The sequence below is a fragment of the Alligator sinensis genome, unplaced genomic scaffold (assembly GCF_000455745.1).
Source record: "Alligator sinensis unplaced genomic scaffold, ASM45574v1 scaffold60_1, whole genome shotgun sequence".
Taxonomy (NCBI): Eukaryota; Metazoa; Chordata; order Crocodylia; family Alligatoridae; genus Alligator; species Alligator sinensis.
The window spans coordinates 2,707,867-2,720,993 of NW_005841858.1; the positions used below are offsets into that span (position 1 = coordinate 2,707,867).

The 13,127-nt window shown below is 39.5% G+C and overlaps 1 protein-coding gene across 2 annotated transcripts in view; it reads left to right on the forward strand.

The window, feature by feature from the left end:
• Nucleotides 1-13,127, forward strand: part of LEKR1 (leucine, glutamate and lysine rich 1) — a 152,293-nt gene that overhangs the window by 14,229 nt on the left and 124,937 nt on the right. For both annotated transcript variants that reach the window (XM_006016465.3, XM_025214914.1), the window contains one exon: nt 11,529-11,743. In XM_006016465.3, the coding sequence (XP_006016527.1) occupies nt 11,529-11,743 (215 nt within the window). The remainder of the gene's footprint in view (nt 1-11,528; nt 11,744-13,127) is intronic.

Consider the following 13,127-nt stretch of genomic DNA (forward strand, 5'->3'; position numbering starts at 1 on the left):
GGGATATATATATTTTTATTTTTTTTTGCTAAAGCTTTGTCATTGTTTGTGTAAACATTTTGTTCATGGATTACAGTGCAAGGAAACGCATTTAAAAATAGAGTTGTGACTTGGCCTTCAAACTGTAATGGCCCCTTCACTGGAGAAGATTTGGCAGTTTTAAAAGTCACTAGAAGTCACTTCTGTTCTTGCAAATCTCTTTCCAGGGAAGCTATGCCAGGGAACAAGGGGGAATGGGAGTGTGCGGGCCGGGCGCGAGCCGGGCCCTTTTTCATGCTGCACGCGGGCTGTGGCCAGCAGCCCGGGCACGCAGGGTCGGAGAGAGGGTCGTGACAAGCTAGAATTAGGCACAGACTCATAGCGGTAGTTTTAAAGATTGTTTACTTACACCAGAGACGGTCGTGGTGTAGGCTGGAAAACTTGCTTGAGTTGCAGTTACAGACAAAGACAACACGGACGGTTGCATGGAGTTTGCTAGGCTCCACGGAAACAGAGCTCCGGATGCTCTGGGTGAGCGCGCCACCAAAATCGGACTCGTAGATACGTCTTATAATTTTTATCGCTCGAAGGCGGGAAAAGGTGGGCAATGGATCAGGTCGCCAAGCTCCTCTGAATCTCACGCAGGGTTTCTATTACCTTGCCGTGTACCCAGAGTCCCCACGAGATGGATGTGGAATCCTCTTCGGCTTGGGCGGAAACTGCTCAAGCCTCTTATACGGCTAACAGGCCAATCGTTAGCCGCCACGTGGGAATAATTTAGAACTAGCCAATAGCGGGACACAAATTTGCATGCGGGTGGCGGGAACTCTTTTGCACCGTGCATTTCTCTTGCAACTTGAGCAATGCACCCTGCAAAAGAAGCTGCAAATAGGCGGGAAACTCGTCCTTGCACCGGAGTTTTCTTCCGCAGCATAAAACTCCACCGTGCAATGAAGCTGCAACCTGGCGGGGATAATTCTGGTGCTGAAGCGCACACAGAATCATACCTTTGGGTTATGACAGGGAGAAGCTGCTGTTTTTTGGCAAATAGCTCGTAAGGGCTTACAGTTGCTCCAGAAATAAATAACTACACCTCTTAGTTTCCAAGTCCGAACTTTTTGAGGATCTCTCTTATGTTGGTTCTTAGAGAGAGTGGTCTGTACCTGTGAGTCTCCTAGTTCTTAATTCAGCAGCTTATCAATGTTCTTCTGGATCTTTCTCCACCGCAGAAAGTGATGCCTGCATATTTGGTGTGTGGCAGGATTTTTAGTGTAACTCAGTAGACTCCTCAGTTTGCTTATATGTTTCTCTGTGACAAAAATCTTAAAAATCCCATCACGTAGATTAAAGGAATGCCATCTCTGGATGCCTTTTCTGTTTCTTTTTATCTTTGATGGGCTTCTCAGCCTGAAAAAAATTAGAGAACCTGGGCCACTGGCAGACAGCTTGATGTCCATTAAAACATTATATAATATAAAGAAAAAGCATCAAGTCATCATGTTTGCCATTTTGTCACCTTATATCTCTGGAGAGCCAAACTTGAAATTGAGAGAGGATGGCATACCAAAAAAGATCAAAGTTGTAGATTCTGGCCTTATGACAAGAAGTAAAGTGGGAAGTTAGAATTTGTTACAGTTAAGGAATAAAATGAATGGATACTCTCTCTCTTTCCAATGCAGGCACTTGGAGTTCTGAAGGACTAGTCTTCCTTTACATATATTTGGGTATACAGACTTGTACTGCAAAGGGCAAAAGGAAAGCACCACGTGGATGACATTGTCTAAGAGATGCAAAAAAGAGGTGCAGATTAAGGGAGCTACTAAAGGCCAAGGAGGAACAGGAGCACAGAGTAACTGGGAGAGGTTTATATGATGAGAGACTGTAGAAAGGAGGCAGGAACAGGAACTCATGGAGCAACTCTTCAGAATGGTACTGAACTGGACTGAGAGCCCACAAGTCTTCATGCAGACCCAAGATTCTTTGCAGGCTTCTAAGTCGACCAGCTGTGTAGGGCCAGGCATTGGTGATAGTTCTTTGTGCAGGGTCAGGCTACGTGCTCTCTCTTTTAACACAAGTCTTTTCTCTAAATGCTTTGTCAGGCACAAGAAGCTCTACAGTTACCTGCCCTCTCCAGTATGCTCTCCTAATCTGCAGACTGTGCAGATTGGAGGTGGAAATGTCAGTGTTTCTTTGGGACTTGGACAGCTCTAGTAACTGCTGGGAGGAAACCCTTTTTCTCTTGACTCCTACCTGGTTCCATACTGCATGAGCAATAAGAGGTCAGAAGGGAAAAGAAAACAAGAAGGCAAAGCAAGCAGCCAGTGCCACTCCCACTAAAGATGCCTGCTTTTTTTGCACTTCAGTTTTAATTTGCATTTCAGTTTTTCATGTTCCATCTTGTGAATTAGAACACATTTGTTTTTTTGTTCAGTCAGTAGGTCTGACTGCACTATTCTAAAGTTTTTCCTTGTATCTATCCATGAGTTTAGCAAAGTTCTGCGCTTGTTTCAGGACTTGGCCACTTGATTGTAAGAAATGGTAAACTTCAGCTATGCCATAAGATTTTATTGAAGTACAAGCAGGCAAACTACTCAAACCGATAAACTGGCAGCCTGTGTCCCCAAACTAGAAAGCACAGAAAGTTACATTTAAATTAAATCCAAATCTTTTAAAAATATTTTGTTTGGCAAATAAATCAACCCCTATCCAATGCAGACTCTAAAATTAATCGTGGACAAAATACCGCATACAGATTAGCAGTCCTCTCACCCCAGAAGATTGAAAAAATATCAGAACAGACACATATCAGTACATCATGTTCTATGGGATTTTTCTGTCTACAAGACAGCAAGGCATTAACAATTAATTGCTCATTAAGATCTCCATGTGTGGCATGGATGTGAACATATGCAGCATCCTTAATTTGACTCCCTTGGTCTTGGGACCTATATTGCTTATGGGGACACTTTCCAGTCATGCAAATTGGCTAAGAGATTGATTCTATATGAAAATACCTTTACTCCCTTGAAGAAGGGAACTTTGTGCCCTAAAGCCTGTCCAACAACTCTCCCAACTATACAGTTGGTCCAGTACAACAATGACTTGTTTAGTTTTGGACACTTACTTTCTGAAAGCGTACTTCTGTTCCAGATGTACTCCAGATACTGACAGTTCACAGGTAAATGTCTGCCATTACCAGCTTGACAGTTGATTTGCTAATGCTAAATGGGTAAGCTATGCACTTGCAGCAATATGGTATCGCCAGTTCTAAGATTAACAAGTAATACCCTTCTATTCCAATAGGGGTTTTCATTTATTGTGGCACAGCAGAATTGGGGCAAGTTTCTTACATGTGTCCATGAAAATCCACTTTATTATTTGTAGATTTTGGAGCCACTGTTGGTCACTTCATGTGTGCAGAATGATACAACTCCTCTTCCCTATGCTATTTCTCCTCCAAAACTATGTGGGTTAGCAATTTTAGCATTCATTATGTCATCCAAATTTGTCTTAAATGCTACTTCCAGTCCATCTTGTATCTACACATTTTTGTAATGACTGATGCTCCATTACCATCTCTTTGAACAAGCACCCCAGATCATAAGCAACTAACGTGTAGGCAGGAGGACCTCCTTCAATGTATTCATGGTTCTGATTACTGCTACTAACACATAAAACCAGGTGGTCTTCTGGGCTGACACAACTGCAATTAATGTTGGGCTAAATTAATTTTAATATGGGGAGACATAAAGAAAAGGCTTCTTTTCCTATGATGTACAATAGACAAGTTCCTAGAAGGGCTCTGTTCTGTATGGTATAAGGGAATCTGTGGTTCATACACCCTGCACAATTTTTTGCATCATGCACAAATACTGATAATTGTAGCGTGGACAGTAATCTGTGTTTGTGTGATGTAGGGTGGACAGTAATCGGGGCTTAGCATATGCAATAAAAGGCAGTGTGGATGGAGATTGCAGGTGTGCATCAATACCTACCAGTATAGATGTGACCAGAGTCATGTTTTGAGGTTTATTATTAATGCAGCAGCTAATGTATAAAAAAAATGAATTTATATGACTTTTTTCCAAAATTTATCTTATATTGATTGTTTAAGTGCATGTTTGAAAGGTCCTTCTTCCACACTGGAACATTCTGTTCTGTTACCCTATTTTTACTGTTCATGTACGTTCAGAAGTTTTACATACTGCAATTTTCTTGTTTTTATGAGGAAAGTTCAATAAAGTATTTATACATATCATTTAAAATGGCATGGCAAGCTGCACTCTTTTCTTACTAAATCCTGGCTGAAAAAGTTGACTCTGAAATTTTTCTTATGATATTTAAAAGTACATAAAATTGAAGCTTTCTTGTAAGTAGAAATTTATTGAAATTTGTCTTCTGAATAACAGGAGTTTCAACTGACAACATGCCCAAACCTGAATAGTAAAGAGATTTCACTTTCTCCCTGTATTACTTGCTGTATCATTTACCTGAATGTTTCTTTTTGTGTCATGGGGCTGGGGGATTTTTGGTGCTAGGAGGGAGAGAAATAGAGCTATGGGGAACTAAGGGTAATCTGGCAGAAGGGGGAAGTCAAGGGGCCAAAGAGGGGAAGGAGATACAGATTCAGATTATGGAGACAGAAACTAATACACCAGAGGATTAAAACTCTCTAAAAGGAGAAAAAGAATTACCACGTCTGCAGCTTCATAAAAGTTGTGTTTTTAACTATCATTCAGCCTCCAGTATGATTTGGATAATATGATTTTCCAACACTAAGTTTTAACATTCATTACAGATTTGTATTTTATAGATATCAGATCCTACTGGAGTTTATTGCAGCGCATTAATATGCTTGTGTAGACGTGCCTTCAAGTGCCTACAGTGTGGATTTAGATGTAATTTGAATGACACGCTATCTTGGCTCAATTTTCTGTTTGTCTTTGGTCGGCTACGCAAGTCCAGCTCATGCAATAACATTATTTCTTTCAAAATTTAATACAGCTCTGAGCTGACTACTACCACAGATGCTGTAGTTTAACAGCTGGTACAAGGTCAGAGCTGAAAATACTTCCCTTCAAAATGATTTGTTCTGCGTGCTCTTTTTGTCATGCTTGTTTTTTGTCTGCTGTTGCATATATTGGGGCCTTGGTACAAAATCCTAGGAGTCTAGTTTATTCCCCAGTTTTAGCTCATTGTCCTCTGTGAATTTAGCTTTGTTTTCTGTTTGTGATTTGCTTTACCCCATCTCTCTTGATGTCCAAGGACTCGCTCCCACATGTGAATATCAGTGCATACACAGAGTACATTCATACAAAAACAAAAAACAAGTATTTTGATATCCAAATGTTGGTCAACTCTGCCTTAATATAACCCCCTTTCTCACTTGCCATTGATTTTGCCCCACATGCATGCTGCTATCCAAAACTGCAGTACTAAGGAAATCTTTTCTTTCCGTTGCTTCAATCACAACTTCTCTTTTCTTGAATCACTTGCGTGGCCTGCTGTCTTTTACCATGTCAGAGACTGCAGAGAGATGAAACAATTACACTTATTTAAAAGGAGTGTGGGGATTTGCCAGTCAAGAGAACACATTAGCTGACCTGATTTGTGTGTCCAATCTATTTACAGTAACTGAAAACTAAATTGGAGTAGCTTATCCTAAAGTGAAATAGCTGATAAATCACTGGTTTAGCTTCCACTAACTCTGAGACAGAGCAGATGCATAACACAGTTACTGCACATAAAGCTAATTCATTGTAAGTTGTACTTCTAAATGGGTGTAATTGTTTTGTCTTTCCATAGCCAGATTCAATACACTCATCCAGGTTGAGGCCTACGGACCCCTTCACATACATCTCTGATCTTTTCTTATTTCATTTCTTTTGTGCACTCTGTATTATGTAGACCTCTTCTAGAAGTGTACTATAGAAGCAATCGGGTAGCAACCAGATGGTAGCAATCTGTTGGCCAAGCTATAGATCAAGTGTTAGCAACCTTTTAGCAGTGGCAGGCTGAATTAACAGAGCTTAGTCTGAAGGTGGTAACACTGATGCTGCTGCTTCCCTTGTGAACAGATCCCCTGCTATTTCCATACTTCTTACCCTCTTGCCACTGCTTTGCTTATGATCTGGCCACTGCCAACACTTTCTCTGCAGCCAAATGGCTACTGACGCTCCAGCTTCATGGCCTAGATTCAGCGTGTAGGTTGTAGGCTGACAGCCCCTGTAGTGTTGAGAAAGAATTGAGAAATACTGATGGATCACTATGACCATAACAAGTTAGCTAATAGATATCTTAGGCTTTATAGATGGTGAGTCATTGAAGCATTCCTCACCCCTCTGGAAAGCATAGTCTGATTTTACTGAAATCAAGCTTGTCTATCTAATTTTTGCCAAAATCAATAATGTTCTGACAAGAGAAGCAGCCACAGAGAGGTGAGAGCTCAGCTGAGTCCACCTAAGCGATAACATATGTGGCCCTCTTGTAGGAGTAAATTTTTTAAGTTTGAAAATGAATCTTATTTCAGATGGTTGGTTCCTGCATACTTTATTTAATACTATGCCATACCCTTAATGTACTTGTTTTCTTACAATTAATTGTTTCCCTTTTCTGTGTCCTATCACAGAAAAAAATGATTATGCTTGTTTAGGTTTGTAGCTATTGTTGGATGTTTATAAATGTTTTTTTCTAAGTCTTAAGTATACATGTTTCATCTTGCATTCCAATTTGAAACTCAAAGTAACTTTATCAGCAGCGTATAAATAACAGATAGCAATATCAAGAACAGTACAGTGCTACACACTTGTTAGAGAGAGGCAGTCACAGTTCCTTTCCTTTATTATTTAACTGATGCAGAAGCACTTTGATGAAGAAAAACAAAACATTGAAAAAAATGTTTAATCCTATCAGACTGACTTTAAAGACAGTTGAGGGGCCTAACACTTAGCAGGATCAGGCCTTGACTTAGCTGCATTTTCACCTGTGAATCGTGCCTTTTCATTATATTGCTTTAGTGTACAGCTTGTGCTGAGCTCCATGCTGCCATAGCTAGGCTGTTACCAGTTACAGAGTCAGCTAGTTTAAACCTGGCTTATGAATATCTACCTTGCATTCCAGTGACTGCAGCATTTTACTGAGAAAAGTAAAGCTCTGATGGGGAGACAGAGTTTTCTTTCCTCCTGCCCTTTCATAAAACCACCTCATTTTAGTGTGACTCTTGGGTAGAAAGACAATTCAAAATCAGAAACTGAAGGTGCTGACAGTCCTCTACATTTTTAGTTTACTTTACCTACGGTCGGGGGAGATAACAAACAAACAAAATACAACCTTTTTTCCCTTAAATCCGGAGGGGAATTATTTTTGTATATTACCGTTTTAAATTTAATCTTAATAGTTCCAAACCAGTCTGTTCAGTTAGAAAAACTGAAATAGACTTGCTCCTTTTGAAGACTGATGTTATTAGATTTACATTTAAAAATTCCAGTTTAGACCCATGACATGGATATTATGCAGGGACAGAGCAAAGTGTCCATAATTGTTTATTTGAAAGACAGACAGAAGTGGTGGGGCTGCAAGGGAGCACAATGTTCTTTTTGGGATAACAATCCTCTCCTCCCTTCCCCATAACAGCTCATTTTGTCCTTTTTCAATATAGTAATTTCAGTGCTTGGAAGCTTATGGTATTTATTCTGAATAACAGTTTCATATTTCCAAGCACAGATTGTAACTGCCAGGAAAAATAAACTTGATTTTTCAGTTCATTCAGAGCCACTGTAGCTATGGTCATTTTATATTGAGGCAAAATTGAGATACAGGAAAATAAACCTTGCTTGGTAATTCCAGAGCAAACATCCTTAACTACCATTTTTATGAAGGTATATTTAAAAATAGTACATGTTTTGAACCATGACATAGGGACTCTGATAATTTTTGAGAACTTTCCTTTTAACTAAATGTTAATTCTTTCTGTTTTTCCTCTAGTCAGTCCAAAGGATTGCTTGGTTGCTTTCTTCATTTTCAGTATCTGTATATTACAATCTTTGTTACAGCTGAAACAAAGACAAGAAGCGCTCACCAGCTTGATTTCCATGGATGCCTTGGCTTTCCTTGTCTCATGTCTGCAGACCCTGGCCGCATGAACATACTCTTCTCTGGATCCTGATCCATTTTTCCATTTCACGTATACTTCTTTTTTCTTTTTGAGAAGTTCCCTAATGTCTCTGTTGAGGCAGGTGGGTCTCTTTGCCCCTCTCACTCTCTTTGATCGCATGGGGATGGCCTCTTTTTGAACAGTAAGAATAGCCTCCTTGAGGAAGTGCCATCCTTCATGAGTTCCCAAGTCGTCCAGTCACTGGTTGCAAAGGGCCTTTCCAACTAGACTTCTGAGTTTACCAAAGTGTGCCCATCTGAAGTCTAGGACTTTTGTTCTGCCAGTGGAGTTCCCAGCCTTTCAGTGGATGGTGAATCTGATCAGACTGTGATCTCTGTCACCCAGAGCACCTCCAATCTTCAGGTCACTTACCATGTCTTCACCTTTGGCCAGCACCAAGTCCAGAGTGGCTTTACTCCTAATCGGCTCCTCCACAGCCTGTGTCAAGAACAGGTCTGTAGTTGCCAAGAAGTTGGTTGATCTGCTGGAGCTAGCTGAATGATCTTCCCAACAGATGCTGGAGTACTTGAAGTCACCCATAACAATCAAGTCTTTAGTACTTGCTGCTTTGGCCAGTTCTATCTTTAACAAATCCCTTCTAGTCCTTCTTTCTATGATTCTGTGATTCATGTTCTGATATATTGAATGCCCTACCCGTCTTTGCTACTACTCTTCCATCTTTCTTCTGCCCTATCTCTAAGCTCATTGAATACAATATCTTCATGTGTTGCTTGGCATTTCTCTTCTGTCACAGATTCATAGATTCATAGGTGCTAGGGTCGGAAGGGACCTCAACAGATTGAGTCCAACCCCAAAATGCAGATATTCTCCAGTATGCTGTAGATATGCTTGAGTCAGGCTTGCCATCTCTGCTCAGTTGAAACTGCTCTCATCAAGTCCTTCTAGGGTATGTCTGCATTGTTGTGGCAACATACTCCAACTGGGCTGTTCCTGAGGATGCCCTACCTACCCATGCTGTTCATAACTTTCAACCCCAGAAATGCACTGATGAGTTTGTTTCAGGACCATTCTCATCAGCCAGTCTCAAGAGACTGAGATTAAGGTTTTGAGGGCAGTAGTAGTCGGATGCCATGGTATAATTCTGGGTTTGGAACATGCAAGTAGGAATGAGTAGATTGAGTGTGCTTGGGAACTTTCTAGCTAAGGTACACTGTCACTGTGGTATGAACTTACCCTTAGTGACCTCTCTTTAACTAAATATCAAGACCTCTACTCCTTTCTCAGCCTCCTTGACCTTTCTGCTGCTCTAGACACATTAGATCACATCCTTTTTGAAGTCTTGTCCTCTCTTGTTTATCATCCTGTTTGGTTGGTTGGTCACTCTTTGCTCTTCTCACTTTCTGTTAGTGTCTACATGCCTCTATTTGAGACCCATTTTTCTTGTCTCTCCACATTCTTTGTGTGGTCTTATCCATTGTAATGGTTTCAAATACCATCTGTGCCCTGATGATCTGCAAACAGATGTCTCTCTTCAGTCCTGCATCTCAGTTTTTTTCCCTGACGTAATCTCTTAGATATCTTGCCTTTTGACTTAATGTAACCTGAGCAAAACTGAACTTTCTCCAGGCCATCCATAGTACTCTTTCTTTTCTTATTCAAAATATTACACTGTTCTTGTTGCTCAGGCCTGCAGCTTGGGTGCTTTTTTGGATACTTATCTCTGACCCCCATATATTTGAGATCTTTCAGCTGCTTGCTTCACAGTATTTCTATGACTTGACCTTCCTGTCTGCCTATATACAACTGAGACTCTCCTTCAGGCCCCTACCATTTCCTAATCTGACTACTTTAATCACCTCCTATGTGACCTCCCTGACACTTATGTTATTTCCCTCCCATAGATTCAGAATGCACTGCAAAGATCATCTTCCTACTTGTTGTTGTCACCACTACTCGCCTCTTCTGGCTTGTGCAGCATCAATAAGATTGTCAAATAGTTGCAGAATGTTTATTGTTAGTTAAAATGGATGGGGTGAGTTTGCAGGACTGTGAGAGAAAAATGATTTTACTTTTAAACCAAGCAAATTTGGTCTTGAAGTCTTGGAGAGAGATCAGAATGGAAAGCACAAGGTTGATAATCTACTGACTAGTACGGCTGTGCGAAGCTTGGTCCCTGAGTCAATTCACCAGAGATTCAGTCCAATTCGGTGGCTGAATCTCCGAATCTGAATCGAATCAGGAGACCATGTAATCTCTCCGAATCGAATCAGAACCCTCTGAATCAATTCGGAGAGATTTGGAAAGATTTGACGATTCGGACATAGACACAGCTTTAAATGTTCTTTCTCTGTACCTCAAAGTACCAGGCAACAAGTGTCCCACGGGAGTGTGGGGAGCTCCCCAGTATGCTCAGCAGCAGACCTGGAAGTGGACCAAAAGCACTTCTGGTCCACTTCTGGGCTTGCCACTGAGCGTATGCTCCCCCCCCGCACTCCTGTAGGACATCCCATCTGCCCCAGCCTCGCAGCACTTATGAGCTGTGCCTGGTACCTTGAGGTATGTAGAAAAAACATTTAAAGCTGCGTCTATGGCCGAATCGCTGATTTTTCTGAATCAGCATCAAATCTGCAGATTTGGATTTGGGCCGAATCCAAAACGAATACGGCCTGTTTCACACACCTCTACTGACTAGTATGTATGTCTGACAGTCTTGGTGCATTTTACTGGGCCTGTTAGATTTTCACTAAGCTTTGCTGAAAGTGTTGCAGTGTCATAAATGTATAATTTTTCTCTCATTTTAAGAAATGGTGGCTCAATCAGTTGCCCATTACATGCTGAATATTTATGTTGATGAATTACTTCCCACCTGCCAAATCAGATGGAATTTCTGTGTCACGCGAAAGTCATGTATATTATATCTCACAATGACCACTACTTTAGTCATTGTGAAATGTGTACTCTGTTGGGGTATATCACTCCTTTCTTTTCCAGATGTTATTCTTGTCTAAGAGAATATTATTTATCAGGAAACAACAAACTTCAACATCTTTCTGCCTCACACAATCAGAAAGTCACAACAAGAAAATAACTTTGGAGATTGTAAAGGTTTATTTTCCTAATACCACCTATCCATAAAATCTGCATCAGAGGTTTGTCTTCCCTTTTTAGATGATATAATGGGAGTTATGTATGATACACTGAAAAGTCCGTAACACCTGGTAAGGTTCCCAAAACTAGATATATTATTATAGTTTGTGTTCTTGCTAATGTGGCAACTGTTTTCACTATTACTACATGGCAAAACAATAAATAATTTTCTGATCAGAAATGTTCCTTTACAATGAATAGTTTAAATGGGTCACATTTCAGAATGATTCAGTATTCTAATTTCTTTCAGTGAGTTTCCTAAATACAGTCTGATTATATCTTTTTTCAGATGTCCCGGGATGAAACAGTATGTAAATATTGTGGAGTCAGCTATCTGATCCTTCATGAATTTAAGCTGATGGAAGAAAAAGTAAAAGCCATGGAAAACAAGATGAAGTTTTATGAGGAAAGTGTAGAACGGGAGAAAAGGCTTCAAGCAGAATTGCAGTCTCTTAGCCAGGACTTTGAACTTTGCAGAACTGACAGTGAATCAAAAACAGAAAGGTTGGAACATGTTCATTATCCTTATTTTTTTATGTAACAACACTAATTAATTTAGTACCAAGGAAGTTTCAGCCAATACATTTTGCCCCTCCTACTAGGATCAGTCAATACCAGGTATAGTTTATATAGCATTGTAGTGTTTATTATTTAAATATTTAGTATCTGAATAGTTTAGAACCAAGTATTACATTTAAAATGAAAGAAAGGTTAGAAGTTATTTCAGAAATGGCTAAAGACAAATATTAGAAATAATCTAAATCAGATATTTTGGACTACCTGTCCTGTAATCAAATTCTCTGTAATGGTTCAAATCAAAATTTAGATCCTTAATGTAATATAATCAGAACATGTGCACACAACACCTTACAGTGCTAAAGGAATAACATAATCCCTGACATTAAAAGTTTAAAATCCAGTGCCTAAAACGAATTATTTAATTATTCAAACTGGTAAGAAAGTGGAACTCATTTTGAGATGGCTTTTGAAGTCTTTATTATATAGGAATTCACCTTGCAAATGCATAGTCATGTATAAAGTAAGTTATTTCCATGGTATCTCCAGTAGGATCTGTTAAAATTTTGCCTTCACAGGAACTGCAGTACCTATGGCAGTACTGTAAACATACAACTTTTATTTTATCTGGTTGATTTTGCTTAGAGACATATGCATAATCACAATAGAAATAAAAATGGAGAATTGGATTCATAGATGGAAATATTTGAAACTCTTGCTAATAATAAAAGTTCATTCCATCAGGCAATTATTATCCAAAACTGGAAAAAATAAAATAAAATAAAAGTTACTGACAGTTTGAACTCTCAGAGCTAAAACCTGGTTTTACAATAACATTTTCCTACCTTTTATGAGGATGGGTTTGTGTGGTTTTTTTTGTCCTTGTTGCTAGGTAAAAAATGGAAAATAAAAAACCCCAAATGAGCAACAAAGAAAATAAGGAAACATGGCTATACAAATATTTCTGTCATATGCAATGTTTGTTCCTTGTTGTATATATGCCTGTTGTCAGTCAATACTGCACAACTTCCCAGTGAGAGAATGATTTGGAATAGCTTTAAACTGATGCTCTAGGGCAGTGCCCAAGAAATGCAAATGCTTCCTTTATCAGATAAATCTGCTTTATGTTTCTTCCTATTTATCAGCAAATATTACTTTAAGCATAAATTTAGAAGCCCTAGTTATACAATGAACAGTCCTTTTCCTAGGCTAAGAGCATAGGTTTGTTCTTGTATCTCACAGTTGATCTTAGGAAGACAAGAGAAACCCAAATATAGAAGCTATTTAAAAGCCTTTTTCCTATTCTTTTAAACTTTTCCTCATTACTTCCATTCTTTGGGTACGTGTACAAGTCAATATGATGTAAAGGATA